This window comes from Tursiops truncatus, chromosome 10, assembly GCF_011762595.2.
Source record: "Tursiops truncatus isolate mTurTru1 chromosome 10, mTurTru1.mat.Y, whole genome shotgun sequence".
Classification (NCBI taxonomy): Eukaryota; Metazoa; Chordata; class Mammalia; order Artiodactyla; family Delphinidae; genus Tursiops; species Tursiops truncatus.
In genome coordinates, this window is record NC_047043.1 from 5,714,574 (window position 1) to 5,737,599 (window position 23,026).

Sequence of the window (23,026 nt, forward strand, 5' to 3'; positions counted from 1 at the left end):
GAAATTCTACAGGATAATTTGGCTCTGGAACTGATAACTGTCCTAGGTCCCCATCCCTGTGGCCTAGAAGAACCCCAGTTTTAAGGACCTGTGCCTGCATGGGGGCAGGAATCACGGTCTGGGACTGTGTTAGTCTGCTTGGGCCACTGTAACAAAACACCACAGATGGGGTAGCTTACACAAAAGAAATTTATCTTCTCACAGTTCAGGAGGTAAGAAGTCCAAGATCAAGATGCTGGAAAATTCCATCCTGTTGAGGCCTCTCTTCCTGGTTTGCCGATGGCCACCTTTTCTGCTGCGACCATATGATCTTTTCTCTGTGTGCACGTGGAGAAAGGGTGCTCTACTGTCTCTTCCTCTTCTTATAAGGACACCCGTGCTATCAGATCAGGGTCCCACCCTTCTGACCCCACTCAACCTTAATTACCTCCTCATAGGCCTTGTCTCCAAATACAGTCGCACTGGTTAGGACTTTAACGTATGAATTTTGGGGGACACAATTCAGCTCACAACAGGGACTGAGCTGGACTGCAGTACAATTGGTGAATCCCCAAAGGGCACCACTCTCAGTGAGGGAACTAGGAAAACACCTAAAGTTTCTCTTCTTTATTCCAAGTAGAGCTGTGAAGGATGAAAAAAATCTCTAGGAATGTCTTATCACAGCCTGACACTGGCATACATTTGAGGAAGAAATTCACACTGCCTGTGAGTAAGTGTCTGTGAGTACACACACACTGAGTGACAGGGTGGGGGTGGAGGGAAACTCAAGGTGAAAACTGACTTCGAAGTGGTCCAGGGTTAGAGGGCCAGAAGAAACAAAATGGAGGTCCTAGGAAAAAAACCCAAAAACCAAAACACACAAAACATACCAAAAATTCCCGAAAAGAAAGTTCAGAGGAATGTAAACTCACAATGAAAATTCACTGATCACATCAGAAAACAAGTCACCATAAACTTGTTTCAGACAAAACAACAAACTATAGATTCAGATTCACAAAAAAGGAGAAAAATACAGAAATCATCATATGCAGAATGCAAAATAAGTACATTTAATATGTTCAAAGAAAAGAAAAAGAGGGAATAATGGAACTACCCCAAATGATGAAGGAAGTTTGAAGAAGAACCAAACAACACTTTTGGAAATGAAAAAAATATACCCATAATTAAAAACTTGATACGTTAAAGACAGTGAGAAGACACATTTAAACAAATCATCCAGAATTCAACACATAGAGACAATGAGATAGAAAATACGAAATGGAGATAAAGCAATATGGAGAACAGAGTGAGATGGGAACACTTAAGTCTAACTTGATCTCCTAAAGGAGAGAATCCAAAGAATGTAAAGGTACAATATTCAAAGAGGTAAAAGTTGAGAATTTCTCATAATTCATGAAAGGCACTAATTCTCAGATTCAAGAAGCTCAGTGAATCTGAATAGATCAATGAAAAGAAATCCACAGTAGACATGCTGTAGTATAATGACATTTGATTGTAGAATGCGAAAGATAAGAACTTAAACATAACCTGAAGGAGAAGACAGATTATCTACAAAGGAATACTGATCAGACTGACAAGTGTCATTTCAGTAGCAACAGTGGAAGCAAGATGACAGTGGAACAATATCTTTAAATACTGAGAGAAAATAACTGTCTATCTAGAATTGTATACCCAGATAACTTTCAAGGATAATAAGCAAATACTGACTGTAAAAAATAACTGTTTTTGGAGTTAAACTGAGATAAAACTAAAATTCTAGACACTTATTAGTTAAGGGGAAGCAATCACTTTGTTCAGAAGTCTAATATTCAAATAAGAGTAAAGACATAAACTTTAGATTCTGTTAACTATGCAAACTAAATTTCATGGTAAGCACTAAAAAGATAAAAATTGAGTTTTACCTTTCAAACTAGTAGAGGAAAATTGTAAAACAAAACAAAACCAAAACTCAGTGTGGAAAAAGAAAAGAAAAAAAAACCCAAAGGCAGTGAGGAAACAAAATGGTGGGACAAAAAGCACAGTAAGATGGTACAGCAAATCCCCTACAGGTGAACAAGTTCCATTCTGAGAGCGCATTTTTAAGTCCAATTTGTTTGTAAGTCTGACAGAGTTAGCCTAGGTACCCAATTAACACAATCAGCTACACAGTACTGTACTGTAATAGGTTTACAATACTTTTCACACAAATAATACATAAAAAACAAACACAAAAAATAAAGAAAACATTTTTAATCTCACAGTACAGTACCTTGAAAAGTACAGTAGTACAGTACAATAGCTGGGATACCGGGGCTGGCATCGAGTGAACAGGCAAGAAGAGTTACTGACTGGAGGAGGGAGAGGAGGTGGGAGACGGTAGAGCTGAAGGATCGTCAGCAATAGGAGACGGAGGGCAAGCTGCAATTTCACTCATGCCTGACACTGATGGCACAGGTTCTGGTTCCTTGCTGGATTCAATTCTACCTACCCTCCTGTAAAAACGATCCAGTGATGTCCGGGTAGGAGCTCTCTTTTTTTTTTGCTGTCACAGATGACACGGTAGCACTGGATCGCATTCTGAATGGCTGCTGCAACCCTCGTGTACCGTTCTACATTCGGGTTCTGTGCTCAAAAACTAACAGTGCCTCCTCAAATAAAGACAATCCCCTTGTCATTTCCTGTGTTGTGAATCTCTTCTGTTCTTCTTCTTCCTCTTGTCTCTCTTCGTCCTTTCTCTGGGCCTCCAATTCTGTCAGGTCTTTATTAGTAAGCTCCTCGTGTTGCACAGCAAGGTGTTCAATGTATGAAAGACATGTGAACTAGCTTATGTGATTGGACAGGTGAATGCACGTTCGCATCTTTGAAAATTCGCAACTTGAAGGTTCATATGTAGTGGACTTACTGTATAAATAAATCCTAATATATAAGTAATTTCAACAAATGTAAAATGGATTAAAGTCTCCAGTTAAAAGATAATTAGAAAGAAAAAAAAATCCAGTTACAGTTTTTAAGGGGCACATGAAAACATGATATAAAGGTCCAACAGAAGAATAAAGAAATATATACCCTACAAATTATGAACCAGCTGGTGTGGCCTGTATAAATCTCTCTTTTAGAAACAGATTTTAAAGCAATATAAACTGATACAAAAACATTACTAGAAATAGAGGCTGTGACTACAAATATAAGATTCAATTCTAAACTTGGAAGATAATTCTAAACTTGTATGTACCTAATAACAAAGCTTCAAAATATATGAAATAAAAACTGAAAGAATTACAGGGAGAAATCAGAAAATCCACTAGAGTAGGAAATTTTAACACATATCAGAATCTGGAAGATCAAGTAGAAGAAAAAAAGAACAGTAAAACAGATAATTTAACCAACACAATTAACAAGTTTGGTCTAATGAATACCCAACAGTTGGAAAATATGCATACTTTTAAGCACTAACACAACATTTACAAAAACTTAGCATATTTTAGGTAAGATGGCAAATCTCAACAAATTTTAACATCTCAAGTCTTATATGAATCTATCCTTGGACCACAATCCAATAAAAGCAGAAATCAATAATAAGAACAGAACTTAAAAATCTACATGTTAGGGCTTCCCTGGTGGCGCAGTGGTTGGGAGTCCGCCTGCTGATGCAGGGGACACAGGTTCGTGCCCTGGTCCGGGAGGGTCCCGCGTGCTGCGGAGCGGCTGGGCCCGTGGGCCTTGGCCGCTGGGCCTGCGAGTCCGGAGCCTGCGCTCCGCGACGGGAGAGGCTGCGGCGGTGAGACGCCCGCGTACCGCAAATAAAAAAAAAAAAGCAAAAAACTACATGTTAGGAAATGGAAAAAAGAATCCACATATATAAGTCAAAAAAGAAATCATGATGAAAAATAAAAAATACTTAGAATTTAAAAACAAATATTTCTATAGCACTTTAAGTTGACAAACATTATTTCGTTGGATCATTAGAAACTAATCCTGTGAGGCACACAGAATCCATATTCTCTCTGCTTGACAGCAGAGCAGCAGAAACGCTGTATGTTATGTAACGACTAAAGCTACTTTTTATATATAAATAAAACACATATCAAAAGTGATTTAAAAACTGGGAAATATAAGTGAAAGTGTTCACTACTAAAAATAGTAAAGGGAAAGAAAAGCAACCCTCTCTTTTAGAAGCTATACTGAACAGCTAAAAAAGTCACAAAGAAAGAATTTAGTATCAATGTTTAAAGCTCGAAAAGTCCATTAAATCATTTTGGTTTAAGAAGTCTCTTAGATCCTCCTATAGTATATACAAACTCATATGGTAAAGTATTTATTATTCATATGAGATGAACAAACACTGTCAGAAATCTCTGCACAAGTTGAGGAACCATTCCTAATCACACAAAGTCCTGATCTCCTGGTTCCAGCATCTGTTCAATGGTGCATTGGCAATTAATGGCTCTCCCCAAACTGCCTATGGTACAAAAGGAATTTTCATTTAAGGTTCCCCTCCCTTTTCATGTGTGGGATATTTTGGGAAGTATGTTTTCTTTTTCCATCCACTGAAAGAGAATTAAGAAAATTCCAACATGCCTGAATGTCAGCAAGTGCTCTTTTTCGTCCAGGTACCGGAGGATGATGGATGAACCTGTCAAGCCTACAGTAGCGGACAGAGGGAGTTGGCAGAAGTTCAGTGTTACTGAAAGAAATCTCAAATACTTATTTCATCTCCTCTATTAACTTTAATCACATTTTCAACATGCAGCCAAGAATGAAGCTTTGACAGCAAGCCATAAATTTACACAAGCAAGCATTGTCACTTTTCTGCAGTAGCAACACTGAGATAACACAAGAGTTGAGTATTTTCTTTCTTGTGCCTTTCTTTACTGAAGAGCAATAAAAAAAAAAAAAGACCTGAAAGATTTATCCATACCTCAAATTCATTTGCCATAAATCTCTTGAAATTATTGCATTTAATTCTGCTTGGTTTATGGCAAATAAAAAATCAACTTAGTTCCTCAATTAGATTGGTAAATGCAGATTTTTAAAGATCGCAGTGATGACAGAACTGGTACATGTTTCATCTTAATACACCTGCTGATGAGAACAGACATTAAGCACTAAAAAGGATTTCCATTTAACATGGATCATTTGCCATGTGGGCAGATACTTCTGGTGTACTCAGAGCCAGAATCTTTATATGGTTCCGGAGGGCCGCCTTGGCAGATTTTGCTGATCACTCATTAAACAGCTGAAACATGTATGGACATTATTTATCTTACAAAGCTTACCCACAGCAAAACACGCGTAAAAATGAGGTAAATCTATGGGCAAGATTATGGTTCTTGGAAAGGTTAAAAGTCAACTCTGTATTTGGTAAGCTTTTCCTTGTGAGCACATTTTAAAAGCTGAAAATATGAAGTGCTGGAAGGCCACAAACTTAACAAGCATGTCTTGTCATCCAGTGAAACACGGCACTACGCTGCCATGCAAAATCTGCAACTTCTCCTAACAGGCCAATTCAGAGACCAATGTGGCTCTCTTTGAAGAGCAGAGACAAAGTTTTGACTCTCTTCAATGTGGTCTCTGCTCCCAGGACAGTTGTTTCTCAGTACATTACTCATGGAATAACACTGTACACACTCTTCCAAGAGCCAGGGAGGCTCTGACAGGCAGCCACCATATCGGCCTTCTGAGCCACAATAATAAAGTAACATTAACCCTGCATAAGAATGAATTAAATTACTTTTCTAAGAAGTCTGTATTTACAGTTCTCCGAGATAATCAATGGAAACTAAGACCAATCCTCATTAACAAAGAGCGTGTTTATACCATTTTCCTCCTACTTCTCCCCATTTAGAGATACAGGCAGATACAGGAAATTAAAACTGGGAAGATGTGGCATTCTTCTAGGAAACAGCTAAGACTCCGGTAGCAGTTTCTTTTTTCTGCAGAAGAGTGACACTGAATACACTGCTCAACTTGAGGCAGAGGCTGAGCGGTTTCTGAGGGGAGGCAGTATTTTCTCATCAGTCTGTCACTGTTATGGCTCAAGTTCTCCAAAGGCTGGGTATTTTGCCAGGCCCCTCTCCATCTCGGCGTATTGTTCTTTCAGCCTCTCCATGGCTGTTCTGTGCTCTTCGTCCACTTCAGCCTGTTTGCTGTGTTGTTCTTTCATGAAATCCTCCCACTGCATTATATGCTGTTTCTCACTAGCTATTAAATGGTCATTACGCATCTGAGAAAAGAAAATTTGAAAGTCATGGGACGTTTTGCAGACAATTATTTTTCTATGCAGAGAGACAAATATTTTGATATTTGCTCACTACAGTGTAACAATCGGCTTATAAGTCACAGTGACAAAACTGCTTTATAGTTTTAATGTCCAACAAGAACATGACATATTAGAAACATCTAAGGCTTCTCTTACTATGCCTGAACATGGGCATTCACATTTCTGAAATTTCAAAAATGTCTAGTATTTTAAATGACAGAATCAAACATAATCCAGGTAAATTTTCACACCTCTATTTCTCCACAAATTCCATTTAATCGCATATAATTTAAAAATTAAGTTTAAAGAATACATGCCAAAAGAATTGTTATTTTAAGAAATTAAAATGCATGTCTCACATAAATATTTTTGGCCACATTAAAAGAATCACAGATTATTAATCACTGGAAGACAACTCAAGAACTCTCTCTTGGTTCAGTTCCAAAACTTAAAGCAAATAAAAGGCAAAAGCATCTGTGTCAAATATCTAAGTTCATCTTGAGATGTCCCTTAGTATTTCTATATGAGGACAAATTTTTTCTTTTGAGTAACACAACAATAAAGATGAAACAATATATAAATTAAAAGGCATAAATTTAATATAATTTATTATCTTTGAATAGGTATTGGGTTGGCCAAAAAGTTCGTTCGGATTTTCCCGTAACATCTTACAGAAAAACTGAACGAAACTTTTGGTCAACCCACAAAGAGCTAAATACAAAAAGACAGTATAAAAAAAACTTTCTATCTCTGCCTCAGTATTCTACATATGTGTCTAGAAGTGTTGCCACAGACTAAGTCCTGTTTAAAAAACAAGCACTGTGACAGATGCAAACCATCAAAACCTACAAAGCACCAAAAGGCTTACTAATCCCAGAGCCCTAATGAAAGCAGGAGGACACCTGGTTACTCAGAATACTGGTAACTCAGATGCTGAGAGAGCTATCAGGAAAAAGATGGAAGCCGTGTTTTCCCACCACCCATAATGCCGCCCATTATCTTCTCTCTCATCTGGGCCATGATGAGAAGCAAGGTGGAGAAGCCATGGTGCTCTAAGTATCTATGAAAGGTGTATTTCTGCTAGTTGTTTTGTATATCTTATCTACTTCTGAGGTTACAGGATTCTCATTTTACAGATGAAGAAATTAAGGCTTAAGAACACTAAGTTTACTTCTCCATGGTCACTGAGCTACTACATCGTAGACTCAAACTTAGGACTTGCTGACACCCAAACCTACGGCTTTTCTATCACGAAGTGCAGATCAGATCTTTCCAGGGAAGTTTTACATAGATGGCTAAAGGTCTTCTGCAAGACAAAAAAAAAAAAAAAAAACACTACTGCAAGAGTTTTTTCTGCCAATCTGATCTAAAGTTCCTCAGCACCAAGGCGAGAGGTTAGAAGTGAATCTGAAGTTTCAGTTATAGTGAAACATTCCCCTAAAATATGTCCCGCAGACCCATGTGATCTGTGCAGGCAGTACAGTGTGGGGGAGAGAGGGTTAGGATGGGGTTTGCTGATCCAGTAAGTTTGGGAAACAGGTTAAACAAAATTCAAAACATTTCTTCTTAACCTTTCGGCCTCATGGACGGTAATTCTTCAAAAGATGAATAAAACATGAAGAGTTCATTAAATTCTTTTCATGGAACTTTTACAAAACTATTTTAAGAGAAAAGTCATAGAGAAGAAAAATGCAAATAAATTTCATCAAAATGATGCCTTGCTTTGGCTGAAAATTAATTTCTAATAAGTACAGAGGATACTAACCCTGCATGCTCAGAAGCTGTTTAACAGATTAGTCTTCTCTTTTTAATTGAAGCACTGTCATTAGCTTGGCTGACCCTGTGATCTGTGCCATGAGGCAACAGCCCAGGTTCGACTTCCCACCAGGCAGCATGTTGCCATACAGCTCAACAGAGAAAAATGAAGATTTGGGAAGTGGATAAACCTGGCTTCAAATTCTGGTTCACCTGTTACCAGTTGCATGATTCTGGCCGCGTTAAATTTTAATTTTAAAATGAGGAAAAGAATATTTACATTCATAAATAAATCTGTATCATGTCAAGTTCCTAGCTCGGTGTCTACAGTGCTTAATAGAAGGTAAGCATTATTATACAGATATGAGCAATGCATCTAGAAGGCAGATCAAACCACTTTTTAATCCTCTTCAATTTAGGGTTTTAAATCTTTAATTTTAATAATCTGATTTTAGCAACAGATTTTTATAATTCAAACAATACAAGGCAACTCGAATAAAAGTAATAGTTCTCGCCTCCCAATCCCATACTCAACTCAATCTTCCCGTGATTCCACCATTTACCATTTGGCTGTAAGACAAGACTTTAATTAAGACATTGCCAAAGACCAGTTTCTCTATTTTGTAGCTTCAGAATATTATTACCAAAGACATATACATCCAAGTAGCTTTTTCATATGACACATATCACTGCTTGGCCTCCGAGTCCAGGTGAAGGTGAAGACTGACAATTCCCTAACCGAGTTGAAAATCCAGTCTTGCTTTCATATCAAGGAGTTCTGCAGACTTGTGGTTGCCAAGGGGGAAGGGGGTTAGGGGAAGGAATGATTGGGAGTGTGGGATTAGCAGATGCAAACGCGCGTGCGTGCGTGCGTGCGTGTGTGTGTGTGTGTGTGTGTGTGTGTGTGTGTGTGTGTGTGTGTGTTGGATAAACACCAAGGTCCTGTGTAGCACAGGGAACTATATTCAATATGCTGTGAAACCACAGTGGAAAAGAATAGGAAAAAGAATATATGTATATGTATAACTGAGTCACTTTGCTTAGGCAGAAATTAAACACAACATTGTAAATCAACTATACCTCAAGAAAATTTTTTAAAAAAGGTCTGGAAGCCACTCTACTTTATCTATCCTTTCTCAGTCTCCCACCTTTAATAACAATGACTGCTTTGAAATCTTGCATTCTCCACAATTAGTAAGGAAAAAAAGGGAGGGGTAGCTTGTATATTCCTGTACTGACAACACTGTAATCTTTACCTATAAACAAAAGTCAGCTACCAGAAAATAACATCTACCTGAAACTTAGTTGAAAACTTTATGGTAAGAACTTTAAGCGGTCAAAAAAAAAAAAAAAACGCACACGCGTGCACGCGCGCACACACACACACACACACACACACACACACACACCAGCCCAAAATAACATAACACAAAGTCCATTTAAAAATACTGCAGTATTCATGAAAAACTCTTCTGATTCTGAATTTATTTGCCCTACCTTACACACAATTCTAACCAGGTTAGTTAACTGTTTTCTAAAGCTATACCATATTAAAAGTCAAATTAAAGAAAATGCTGATAAATGAGATAGAAAGAAATGATAGGCATCAGCCTTACAAAAAAGAAGACAGATACAGAAACTTAGAAACAGACAGTATCTGAGGGCGTCTGAAATAGAGAAACACGTTTTTCTCTCTAATTCCCTGAGGACATCACCATTTTCACCACAGCATAAAATTTTACATTCTCAGTAATTCCTAATTCATAAAGAAAATTAACCTGTAACATTTAATAAACTTTTTATAAAAACCAGAAAAGTGTGGAATATATTTTTAAAGATTTCCATCCAAAATAATTAAAGTGATAAAAGTACCATGCTTCAAGATGATAAAAATCTCAGCTTTGTGGTTGACCTGGCTATATGGAATGATTTGTGTTCTAAGACTTCTAGACACGTGAGGTTTCATTGTATATAACAGCAGAAAAATCCCGAGTTAGCTATATCTCACATATCATCACCCAGAAGCAAGTTAAAAACTATTTAAGCCAACAGGAGTGAAGGTTACCTCAGAGCAAATCTATTCAAAATGTCAGGAAATACAGTCTGGGCAGCGGTAACCTCACCAGAACAGAACAACAAGGAGCTGAACTGCTCCTTGATCTGAAGCAGCAAAGGCGCCACCTCCTCGAGAACCAAGCCCGTCCTAAGGGCAGCGCGCCTCCAGTTCACGCAGAGCAAGTTATAAACGCCAAAGATTTAGCCTAACATGCCAATGAGTCTGTTTACAACTAAAAAGAACTCTCAGAAATAAGGAACAGTCTTTTATAAACAGTGAGCTAACCGCAGACCGTCATCGCCTGTGCACAGTAATTCGGCTTTCACGTTCAATATAGGGGGCTCTACGTCAGATTTAGTCTGAAAGGATTCCTCTACAGTTGAAATGCGTTTGAAAAATAACGATCATATCTAACTATCGTTATGTGCAACAGATTCACACAAGACTAACAGAAGGAACACAACATAATAATGGAACTACTTACCATTTAAAGCTTAAAATTACCTGTAATAGGTAATTACGGTTAGCAGTTAAATTTCTAGCAGCTACCAAAAGAGTACATACTAAATTATACGTTTAAAACTTGATATTCATGGTGGTGGCAGTAATTAGGGTCTCTGGTGAGCAATTTGCAAAAATCTATCAAAATAGAAAGTATAAACACTTAAGGCTCAGTAATTCCTCATATTAGCATTTTCCCTTAATTTTTATTAAAGAAGTATCACAGATCTTAGAAACAAATTCAAATACAAGAATATAAAGGGACAGTTCCCCCCCCAACATACACATACAAATCCTGTCCCTTGTTTCCTTTTTCCTAGTATTATTACTAGTTTGATGGGTACACTTACGCTTTTTCCTTTGTTCATACAAACCTATTTACTTAATTACAACAAAATGTAGTCATACGACACATGATGGTCTGCAGCTTTCTTTTTTCAATAACGATACAATATGTACTAATGGCATACCAACAGCACGAGGGTGGGAGAGCTCTGCCCTAGGTGCAAGCAACAAGGGGGTGCACTGTCTGAACAGAATTTAAACCGATGACACACACAACTGAAAGACTGGTTTTTATTACCACCAGGTGCTGGCAATATACTGAGTAATGTCAGTGATAAAATACTCTTAACCCCCAAATCCTTCTTTGGTCTGAGTTCTAAACGATTATTGAGGTTACTGTTGAAGTTTAGTAATACATAAGTTTCAAATTAACACATTTTCATTGTTTATCCTTTAATAAACCTTGAAGTTAATTTAAAGGACTTCCAGTTACAGAGCCAGTCCTGAACAAAGTGAGTCAGCTACACACGTTCATTTCCAAAAGTAAATTCCTAACAGTTCAGAATCATGTCAGCTTTCTTTAGATGCTCAGCCCCTCTAATCCCTGAATTACTAAATGTCCTTGCATTTAAAAAATGATCCAGCACTTCCCCAGTGGCACAGTGATTAAGAGTCCGCCTGCCAATGCAGACGACACTAGTTCAATCCCTGGTCTGGGAAGATCCCACATGCCAAGGAGCAACTAAGCCCGCGAGCCACAACTACTGAGCCCATGCGCCGCAACTACTGAAGCGAGCGCGCCTAGAGCTTGGCTCCACAACAAGAGGAGCGACCACAATGAGAAGCCCATGCACTGCAATGAAGAGTAGCCCCCGCTCACCACAACTAGAGAAAGCCCACGCGCAGCAATGAAGACACGACACAGTCAAAAAATAAAACTAAAAAAAATAAAAAATGATCCAGCACAGCAACTGCAGAAATAAAACCTGAATTAGTTCAAATCTATCATTCTACATTACTTTTTTTTTTTACTTAAATTTGTATGTTTCATTCTGTAGTTAAAATTTTTACACTGTGGACACTGGGAGCCACTAAAATGGTTTCCAAAGAAATAAAGACAGTATTACAGTTTCTAGAGTTCATTGTGAAATGTGACTTTTATGAATCTCTTCCAGACTTATTCTTATGTTTAATACTTCCCCAAATGACATATCTGTGTATTTTATCACAATAAAAATAATTCAAATCAAGTTTCAGAGGGTTCTGCCTAAATGAAATCAATTGCATACTCAAAGGAGTGGATACATTTGTTTTCCCAAGATAAAAAAGAAAATGCCAACTTTAAAAGAAAATAAAGAGAAAGTTTATTAATGAGCTATAGCTGTGTACCAAAAATAATTAGCTGTAATGGTTTTTGTCTCTTTCTACAACAGAAAGAAACAGTAGTAATAACCCAGCTTACTTATGTCCCATTGGAGATACATTTGAAGAAAACTCAATCCTGAAGGCAAACTGTGTCTAGGACCAGGTCTATAAATCAACTCATGGATACATAATAAAAACACATTTTTGCACACATTAGTCTAAGTGGGTAATTCTCGGTTGGGGGTGATTTTGAGGCTCCTGTCCCCCAGGTTTTTGGTTATCACAACACAGGTTGGGGGTGGTGATACTGGCATCTAGTGGGTAGAGGCCAAGGATGCTGCTAAACATCCTACAACATGCAGGAAAGACTCCACAACGAAGATTTATCTGCTCCAAAACGCCAACAGCGCAGAGGTTGAAAAACCCTGGTCTAAGGGAAAACTCTGAATAAAGCAACTAATGTCTAAAAGGTTCTTTGGAACATCTGTCAGCAATACATGTGCCTTTAATTTTACATATGCCTTACAAGGATAAATGAAAAAGTATTTACATCAATAAGAAGTACCAGAATAACAACTGCCAGTAATTATTTAAAATATTTAGAATATTATGTACAGTCATCCCGTGGTATCCATGGGGTTTTGCTTCCAGGACCGCGCTCCCCCCCCACTATGGATATCAAAATCCACGGATGCTCAAGTCCCTTATAAAATGGTGTAGTATTTGCATATAACCTGTAAATCCTCCCATATACTTGAAATCATCTCTAGATTACTTATAATACCTAATACATATAAATGCTATATAAATACAGTGTAACTGCTTTGGAAACAGCTGCCAGCATGTGGCAAATTCAAGTTTTCCTTTTTGGAACTTCCTGGAATTTAAAAAATATACATTTTAAACATTTTGGTTGAATCCACGGATGCAGAACCAGCGGATGCAGAGGGCCAATTGTACTGATCCATTACCCTACATTTTCAAACTCTATCAAGAAAAAATGTATAAACCATGCTATCTCACTGCTCTCATAAAAAAAAATCATAGAGGGAAAACTAAATTTAATAAATATTTGTGGACAAGATGAATCAAAGGATTCATGTTTACTTTATTATTATCTCTAGTCTGGATGAACAGAACTTCAATAGTTGATGCCTGTGCATGAACCTAAGTTTAAACCAGTGACAGATATTAATCAGCTCATCATCTGCCTTTGACAGCTTATTTAAGTCAGTGAATTTTATAAGCCAATTGTATTTTCATTTCACTACTCTTACTGCTAGTGCCCAATATGCAGTTTGTATTAGTTACCAGTTTTTAAGACATATGTCAAATAACTGGGGAATGTGCATTTATTGTCCTTCTGAATGTACTTTTAGATATCAATTGTGAGAAGTATGATTTGGATGAATGACGTTTATCATAACTTACTTCCCACAGAATTCCACAAATTGTCTTGACATAAAAGAATGATTAATGGCAATAGTCTATTGTATTCCATTACTACTCCCATCTTTCTTTGTTCTGAGAGCCATTCAAATATACAAAATGTAGCCAATAGAATAACCGAGGCAACAACTAACATTAGATTGTAAACTGCAGCTAGAGGCAATTTTGCTTTGTGCACATTTGCTAGAGGAGAAGTTAGCTTTGCCTCTCTGTCATATGTATGTAGTCTGTCATATGTATGTAGTCTGTCATATGTATGTAGTCTGTCATATGTATGTCGTCTGAAGCCTCCGCCACACCAAGTTTTGGCAAAATCAGATATGGCACTTCAGAAAAAAAGAAAGACCTTAAGGATCCATATTTCAAATGTTCCGCTAACTAGACACGCACTAATAAAAGAAATAAAGACTACATTTCAATATATTCTAAAATACTGATTTTTAATGTGTATTCCATTAAAAAAAAAAGTTCAATAACATTCTCTGAGATAGTACCTGGAAGAAATATATTTAAGACCAAAATACCCCAAGGGCTTTATTATTTCTTGAGGCCATTTTTTTTTAAACCAAGGGACAGTATCTTTCAATTTAGAAAATCAAGTGCTTCACCAACCCTACAGACCACAGCAGGGCTCTTATCCAGAGTGATTGCCTGCATCTTAAACAAACGATCGAGGTGGTAGGGGAAAAAAAGCCACCTGACATTTGGAAAGTAAAGCTATTTCACATAAATTATGTAACACAATATATCAGGTAAGTAGAACATCAATCTATCAGGTAAGTAGAACAAGTATTTGCTTTGAAGCTCAAGGACTTGTCCAAGGGCACACAGTTAGCTAATAAAGGCAAGTACCAGAAATAGAAGACACCAGATATTTTTTACCCAATCTGGTAATTTTCCTACTTACATACAGTTAATACACCAAACATGAAAAAAGTTCAAAGTGACAAGAGGAACCATCTATCCCAATTATAATTTAATGTTAGGTTAGTTCTGCTTAAGAATGACAGGGATTGCCATTTTATCAGAATCATAACTGCCCTGAGAATGTCTTAGAAATAAAGACCAATATCATGTGAGTGCATATTCACGTAAAAAAAAACCCTTTTTCATTTTTATTTTGAAAGCCAAGAGAACTGCATAAGTTACAGCCAGTAACAGCCAGCACAGCCAGTGTTCTATCAGAAAAAGTCTTTCTGATTCTCAAACACAGGAATGTTCCTGGTGCTTCCACAACAAATTGCTTAACGTTGAATGCTTGATTCTCTACATTCTTCTCTGGAAACATCCATCTAGACAGTCTACCTACCAGCTCCGTGAGACCACCGACTTCTCCCATCTTTTGCCTTTGCTTCCACTATATCCTTTATCCTACAGTATCTTTCTTCCCATCTTCTATCACTCGAATTCCTACTCACTGATCAAGGTTGGGCTCGGATGTCACTATCTTCCTGGGTAATTACACTTTTTGCCAAGATCCTGCAAAGTTCTTTGTAACTATCACAGCCCTTACTTTATCCTACATTATATTCTCGTTAGTGGTTTGGGACTCCTAGACTTTTAGCTCCTACATGTATGAGCTGCCTTAAACTTAAATTAAAATCTTTCACCTTCAGTGGCACCTAGCCAAGTAGAGACTAAAAAAAAATCTGCTGTCCAGCTGGGCATGGCGCACTGAAGCCCCCACAGCTGTCCCCACCGTGCTCTCCGGACACTGTGCAAGCACTGCACCCCGACACCAACTTCCCTGCCCACGGCTCTGCCCTGCCATGTTATCAGTGGTCTCGCAACAGCCCTGTTTCCCAACCTGGCCCGCTGGGATCCTGTTCCTCTCGGGCAGCCTTCCCACCTGGCTTAACTGTCTTTTCAGTAAGGCTTGATCCATCAGATTGTTGAGTTTTTAAATTTATATCAACATTAAGAGTTGAGCAAAGGGTGGAGAAATTTAAACTTGGGCAAGGTCCCTATTTCTTTTTTACAGTGCCAGATCGGTACCATTATTATGGATAAACCACACATTAAGGACAAATGGAGATAGTAACACTTGCTGATATAAACACACAAAAAGGCATATTTTCAGAGTGACTCACCATTTCTTAACAAGTGTATCCCCACTAGTTTAGAACAATAAAGTTATAAAAATACTTCATGAAAACTGTAAGTTAAAACACCAAATTATTACAGGAACTTAAATTCTTGTGCTGTTTTTCCACATCTGAATTTAGTTAAGATATAATTCAAATAAGCAAAGCACTACCCAGCAAGTGATTCACACACTCTTATGACTATTCATTAAAGAACCCATCCACAGGCATGAATGCCTCCTTTTCTAGAAGAAATATACATGATATACTCAAGGCCTCAGGCCTGAAGATTTATATTTCCAACCTGGTGGGTATTTTTTGTTCCATGTAACAGTCCTATTCTTTCTCCTCTAAGAGACAAATACCACTTTCAGGGAAAAGTTGAAAAGGAGAAAAAAAGGTCTGCAATATGAATTATAAAAATACAGATCGTGCAATTATGTGACCATACCTCCTCAACACACCTTCAATGAATTAGCCATTTTTTAATCTTTTAAAATCACTGCACAAGAGAAAACAAATTCAGAGAATTTTTTAAAATCAAAAGCAACTGCTAATAATATGATAATAAAAGCCCTGGAGTTACAGCCTCCATTACCCAAATGGTCCACTTTTACCTTGTTTCGCTCCTGTTCCCTCTGTTGGAGCCTACAGACCGAGTCCGTAGCTGCTTGCACTGAAATAAAACAGAGTGGGTTTTCAATCAGCAGCCCTTGTTCAAGGAGAAACTTACCTGGATTAAAACAAAAACAAAAACAAAAAACAACACTTGGACTGTTTTAGATCTCAAGAAACTATGCAAAAAAAGCTGGTATTATTTTGGTCATGGTAGGGTGGCTAAAAGGGGAAAGAAAAGTATTCAGGATGTCATAATGAGAACCACTATCATTTGTGAGCTTTGAGCTGCAAGCCAAGGGCATTCAGTACTAATTCCAATGACAAGTTGTCATCAATGACCTCAGAATTCTCTAAAAAGATATAAAACACCTGATAAATGTATCATTCCATTCTGATGGATGTAGACTTTACAGAGTCTCTCTGATTCATTAACTTCCCCTGCCCCTTCCTCACTGGTACCCCTGCTCTCTTGCAGGCAGGACTTGATACCCAGAATGCTTCGACGACTTTCTACTATTCTTCTCACCTCTTCTAATTCATCCTGTCTGCCACTGCCAGATTCAGGTTTCTCTGGGCTGCTTTCTTTTAAGTCATTTCCCTTTTGTAATGACTTAAAATTGCTAGTAATAATTATTGTAGTTATTTGCTGAGTATTACTATGTGCCAAGAAGTGTGTTAAGTACTTTCCATGTATTACTCCTCTTAATTCCACTTTCCTACTAAGTGAGTATCACTATCCCATTTTACAGATTTTTGTCATCTGTAAAAAACTGAGGCACAAACGCAGTGAAACGTCACTCAAGGAGGTAATATGACTAACAGGCACAGAAAGCAGGACTTAAAATCAGACCCCTGACCCTAAGACTCGGCTCTTGCCTTCAGGGCTCTACCTCTCTTATAATCTCAACAATGAAACTGGTTTTAATCCATCAGTTGTTCAAGCCTCTTCCTTTACCGGATCCATTTTATTTCTGTACACAAACGTTTTCACTTACTTCGCTGGTTGGTGTGTGGGCTAAGAGTCAGCCTTCCTCAGTCAACCTTGAGTTGAACTTTAGTTACGCGTGTGACTGCCCTTGGGCTTGTGTGCTCGCTCGTTCATGCAGCCGTCTGTCAGGTATTTACTGAGTGTTTGCTATGTGCCAGGTGCTACTGCTGCTGCTCCTAATCTCTCAGAACCTTAGTTCCTCATTTGTAAAATGAACGTAACAACTAATAAGAGGGCTTCAGAATGGACATGAGAAAAGGATGAGATAATGCAGTACGCAGTATGCTTAAAAATAATTGAAAGATTAATAATAAAAGCCACTCAGAGCAGTTCTTCACACATGGTAAGCAGTCAAGAAATGTGACTGTTGCTATTATTCTATGCACTGTCCTCTCCCTACTGAAAGTGCTTTCCTTATTCCTTTCCTCTAATTAAAATGTTTCCATGTTTCAAAAGCCCAGTTCAAGGTTTAGTGCCTTCATAAAGCCCTCCAGTTGAATCCTTTCCCTATAAGGATTTTCTCTTATTTGAAATTCTTTAACTAGGTATGTGTATATCCTACCACTTTATCTTGCATTTGCTTAAACAATTTTACCCAGTTGTTTCACAATTATGCCTTTCTACCCCACTCAACCCAGCCCCAAGTTCAAAGTTCCATACAGGGCAGGGGCTGTGACTTCTCTTTCAGAAAAATGTTAGGCCCCTCCCTGAGAGGGTATGACAAAGGGGAGGGTTCAGCTTTTAAAAAGTCATGTTTTTATCAGTAACAATTCATTTTAGTCACATCAAAGATAACACTTTAGTACTAAAAATTAAGGTCCCCAATCATTGTTTGTTCTAATAGAAAAGTTGAAAACACAACAAAATAGGAGTTGATGAGCTCTGCCTTCTTTCTGTGGTATATTAATATTACATCATCTCTCCCAAGTGGTGGTTCTATCATTTCCTGTATTTTTTTTTTCTTGGCTCTGAACATAACTCTTAAAAAACCCATTTTGTGGCCTTTGGGTGCTTCATCATTTTCAGATCATTCTGGGCTTTATCTAAAAGAAGAGTTACAGGACTATGACATTTATATTTTGTCATTTGTTATATACTTTAAAAATTTAATTAGAACACATCAGACAAAGGCACACTTTAGTTCCTTATCAGGATTATCTTTGTACTTAGAATATCCATTTTTAGAAATTTCAGTCCCTGAAATTTTTCATTCTTTATCCACATGATAAAAAAGCTTTGCTTTCTGAATTTAATGAAATCTGCTCTTCTAAAATCTAAGAAAATTACCTAACTACCCTTTCTTCCCCTTTCTTCACAAGTAGAGACTCCAAGAGGAAAAGGGCCATTTATCTAACCCTATCACTTCTATACCACATATTGGTCATGCCTGACTCAGTAGGAAGCCACTTCCCCAGCTGTCTCAGTGTCCCAGGAGGCTATACTGACTTTAAGGAGTTAGGAATTCATCAAATTATTTTCTCTAAACCAAAAGATTACTTGAGGAGATTAGCACCACACACAGTAATTGTGACATGCAACAGCTAGCAGTGTCCCTGTGTCCTCACATAAAAGAGAAACAAATTCATTGTGTCACAGTGTGTATGTGTAAACCGCAAATACACACCTAAGAAAGTAGCTCTGGTTTGGTATTAGGAGCAGATGTTGGCTGAATTCTCATTCATTCATTTCAATGAACAAATAGTGTGTACAGACGGAAAAGATGTCCCAGAACCAAGCCGTAGGGCACCCCAATGTCAAAAGTCAAGGAGAGAAGTGGAAACTAACAAAGCAGACTGAGAAGGAGGAGCCTGTGCTGTAGGAGAGAATCCAGGAGAAAAGGCGGACTCTCCTTATGACCTCTTCCGCAGAAGCGTCATTCTGAAGTTCAAAGAGCTTGAGCTCTGGCAGCAGAAGCACTAAGTCTGCATGGCGGTTCCTCCAACTATTAGGGAGAACCATGGATGTTAAAACACTTTCAGTTTCCTCAACTATAAATGTGTTGGGAAGAGGGTGATAAATATTTACTTTACACAGTTAAGATGGTCAATGAGGAAAATACAGGTAAAAAATCTAACTAGGCAAGTGCTATTAAAAATTAGTATTTTAAGTCATAATGAGTTCTTAAAGTTTTCTAGCTACAGAGGGAGAGTGAAGCAAAATCAGACAAACTTAGCCCCCTAAGTACCTTATAAAATAAATTCAGTTTTTTAAAAAGGTAAAAAAAAAATCCATCATTTACTGAACAATGAGGAATTATATAATCATATTTAAACTTTGAAAAGTGGTGGCCAAGGACTTCCCTGGTGGTGCAGTGGTTAAGAATCCACCTGCCAATGCAGGGGACACGAGTTCCAGTCCTGATCTGGGAAGATCCCACATGCTGTGGAGCAACTAAGCTTGTGTGCCACAACTACTGAGCCTGTGCTCTAGAGCCTGCGAGCCACAACTACTGAGCCTGCGAGCCACAACTACTGAAGCCCCGCGCACCTAGAGCCCGTGCTCCACAAGAAGCCACCGAAATGAGAAGCCCGTGCACCACAACGAAGAGTAGCCCCCGCTCGCCGCACCTAGAGAAAGCCTGCACGCAGCAACGATGACCCAACACAGCCATAAATAAATAAATAAATAAATATATTTTTAAAAAGTGGTGGCCAAGAATAGGAACACAGAGTCTATAAAGAACTGAGACTCCTCACCTCACCATAACCACTCCAACCCCCAAAAAATGAGAAAAAGAAAATGGACTGGGACTTCCCTGGTGGTCCAGAGGTAAAGAATCCACCTTCCAGGGCTTCCCTGGTGGCGCAGTGGTTGACAGTCCCCCTGCCGATGCAGGGGACGCGGGTTCGTACCCCGGTCCGGGAAGATCCCACATGCCGCGGAGCGGCTGGGCCCGTGAGCCACGGCCGCTGAGCCTATGCATCCGGAGCCTGTGCTTCGCAACGGGAGAGGCCACAACAGTGAGAGGCCCGCGTGCCGCAAAAAAAAAAAAAAAAAAAAAAGATGTCGGGAATGATATTCACCAAAGCTAAAAAGCAATGGTTATCTTGAGGCAATTAAAGTGATTTCTTGCTTCTTTTTCTTTCTTATTTTCTTCTTTATTTCTACTTTCTTATTACTTAGGCATATATCCTTTTGTTTAAATAATAAAAAATAAAGTCACTGCTCTTAAAACTTAGTTAATTTAAATGAGGAATAACCTAAAGGCTTTCTGTCCTTCTTAGCCTCTAAAATCAAAGGCTGGGTCCTCAATGCTAAGCAAGATCTTGAGACAACAAACATGGTGAAGTTTACGAGTCTATGAAATAAATAATAAGTAGAGAACATAGACGCTAGGATGAGAAAAACGTACTTTACGGGTTACTCTTATGTACCCTCCTAGAGCTCTCACTTACTTTTTGTATTTTTTAAGGAACCACAGGTGAGTTTTGGTTCTGAAGCCTCTGCTCATCCAATGCTAAGACACTCAGCTAGGATTCTGTAACCGTCTCCATCCAAACAAGCCGAGACGTCCCCCCCTTAATGCTCCACTGTTGCTCAGTTTTGTGCACAACGATCGACCAATAGCTTAAGATCCACACCACTGAGTTCTAAGATTCTCAGCCAACACACTCCCAGCTCAGCCCTCAAACATGCAGAGAAGAGGTAAATGAGACAGATCTACTAACAGGCACAAAACAAAACTCAACTGTCACTAACCTTGTAAAGTATTAGTTAGATCAGAGTATACTGCCTAGATAAACTCACTTTTATAAGCAAGCCAGCACCATGGCTCAAAATGTAAAGTTTTTAAACATGAAATCCTGCAGGAACAACAGCTGGGCCCAGGCCAATTTTTAAAACTACATTGGCTCTAAAATCAGATAATTATCTCCATTATCCCCGTTAGGCTCATGATAATAGCTACCAGGAAATACTTAGGCTGGAGCCTACTGAGGAAGCCATTCCTGCTTCTAGCAACAAAATTAACTCCAAAGCCACCGCATGTCTCTAATGCTAACAATAAGGTAGTCCTCAGAGGTTAAAACTTTCATTATTACTTCACATTCTGTGTGCTTTAATTCTTTCTTTTAGCAGAATACATTTACAGTCTGGATTCCCTGTTACTTTAAAACTTTTCTATTTCATTGTGAAGACTATACTTTTAGCATGAGGCCTCACATCAGAAATAGCTTTGGCCCAAGAACAAAACAAGTCAAAACAACCATTCACAGTTTTCTTTTTCTTACTAAGTTTTATCCAATATTTTTTATATACTCAAAGTGTGTACAAGGAAAGTTATAAGTACATCTCAAAAGTAAACATAAGCATTTCTATCAATAATAATTTGAGTTTTACTTTTACTGTAATGACTAGAAAGCTTGTCAAGGTTAAGGAAGTGATGGTTGAACGAACAAGGGTGTGTTTGCAGTTACCATGCAAAGCCTGAAGTCAATTCTAGACTCTTTGCTCTTCTACTCAAAGAAACCAAATGTGATTGTGGGAGGTCTGTCCTCTCCAAGCTCCTCTGAGCATCAGAGGACCCAGGCTAACCTGGACTTGCACACATACACTTACATAACTCAGTCATTAACCAAGCCCCCCTGCTACCTTCCCTCACAGGACATTACATTACCCTCCAGTTTTGCCATTTTCTCCCCAGAAAGATATTGTTTCATGTTGCCCTCCATCGTTATCTACCAGCATCATTTGTCCTTGGACAAACTGAACAGTGTCAATATGGATCCGAGAAGCGCTGAGTTTCTGATACATCTCTAATTTTAAACTCAGTTACTAATAAAACTCCTTTTATTTTATAGTTTAATATGTTTAATAAATATCCTTTTAAGGAAACATCTCTCCATCTTAAAATATTTTGCTTAATGAAAAAAGTGATAAAACATAAACGTTTTTGACAGTTTTTTTTTTTTTTTTTTTTTAGTTAAAAACTCTAGTATCCTGTTTGAAAAAGAAGCTTCATTTCATATCCTAATTACTGGGCATCAAACTTTTTCTTATGAATAAGTTTTTTTTTTTAAGGTAAAAAATGTTTCGATTGTCTTACATCCTAGAAGGATTATCTTGTGCACCCATCTTGCCTTGGAGATTAATGCTCTTAGCATCAAGGGCAACACACACTAACGGCTGGATAAGCACCTTATCTGTGACTTCCCTCTCCTGGCTCCCGCTTAAGAATTCTCTCTCCATCTCTCAGCAGATACTCAAGGACATCCATTTTGGCAGCGCATGCATCTGAAATAAAGCAATATGAGAAAACCTCCGGCTTACGTCTCTGGAGAACGTGGTTCAAGCTGTCGTGCATGGTCTCCCTGCACGCGGGAAGAGTATGTTCATTTGTCTCATGGATCATATTCTTCAAGTTTTCAAGAACTCGCATTTCTCGAAGACCACGTTTTTCCTATTAAAAGAAAGTAAACAGCTAGTACATATTGTGTCTTAAATCTTAGTAATTACTTTCTGGGATTTCCACCCAGGTTTTGGTTATCTTATTACCTACTACTGAAATTTACCCAGCCTTCTTCTAATTATTTGGCAATAAATGAGGTCACAACCTGGAGGCATTTTTTTAAATTACGAAATGCTTCACAAGTTGCAATGTAATATTTTTATACCTATGTTTAAAAATGGGCATGGGGGGGCTTCCCTGGTGGCGCAGTGGTTGAGAGTCCGCCTGCCGATGCAGGGGA

At 38.2% G+C, this 23,026-nt stretch overlaps 1 protein-coding gene across 10 annotated transcripts in view; it reads right to left on the reverse strand.

Annotated features, from left to right (window-relative positions):
- Nucleotides 1-23,026, reverse strand: part of BLOC1S5 (biogenesis of lysosomal organelles complex 1 subunit 5) — a 120,694-nt gene that overhangs the window by 76,329 nt on the left and 21,339 nt on the right. For 4 of the 10 annotated variants that reach the window (XR_012334314.1, XM_073810306.1, XM_073810300.1 and 1 more), the window contains exons 3-4: nucleotides 22,608-22,737; nucleotides 16,351-16,466 (exon numbers count right to left, since the gene is read on the reverse strand). Coding sequence is in view for 9 of the 10 variants with exons in the window: in XM_073810306.1 (XP_073666407.1) it covers nucleotides 16,351-16,466; nucleotides 22,608-22,737 (246 nt within the window). In the remaining variant the exon portion in view is untranslated. Of the gene's footprint in view, nucleotides 1-5,770; nucleotides 6,203-7,476; nucleotides 7,545-16,350; nucleotides 16,467-22,596; nucleotides 22,738-23,026 lie in introns of those variants that run through there. The other 6 variants (XM_073810302.1, XM_073810304.1, XM_073810299.1 and 3 more) reach the window with 6 other exon arrangements.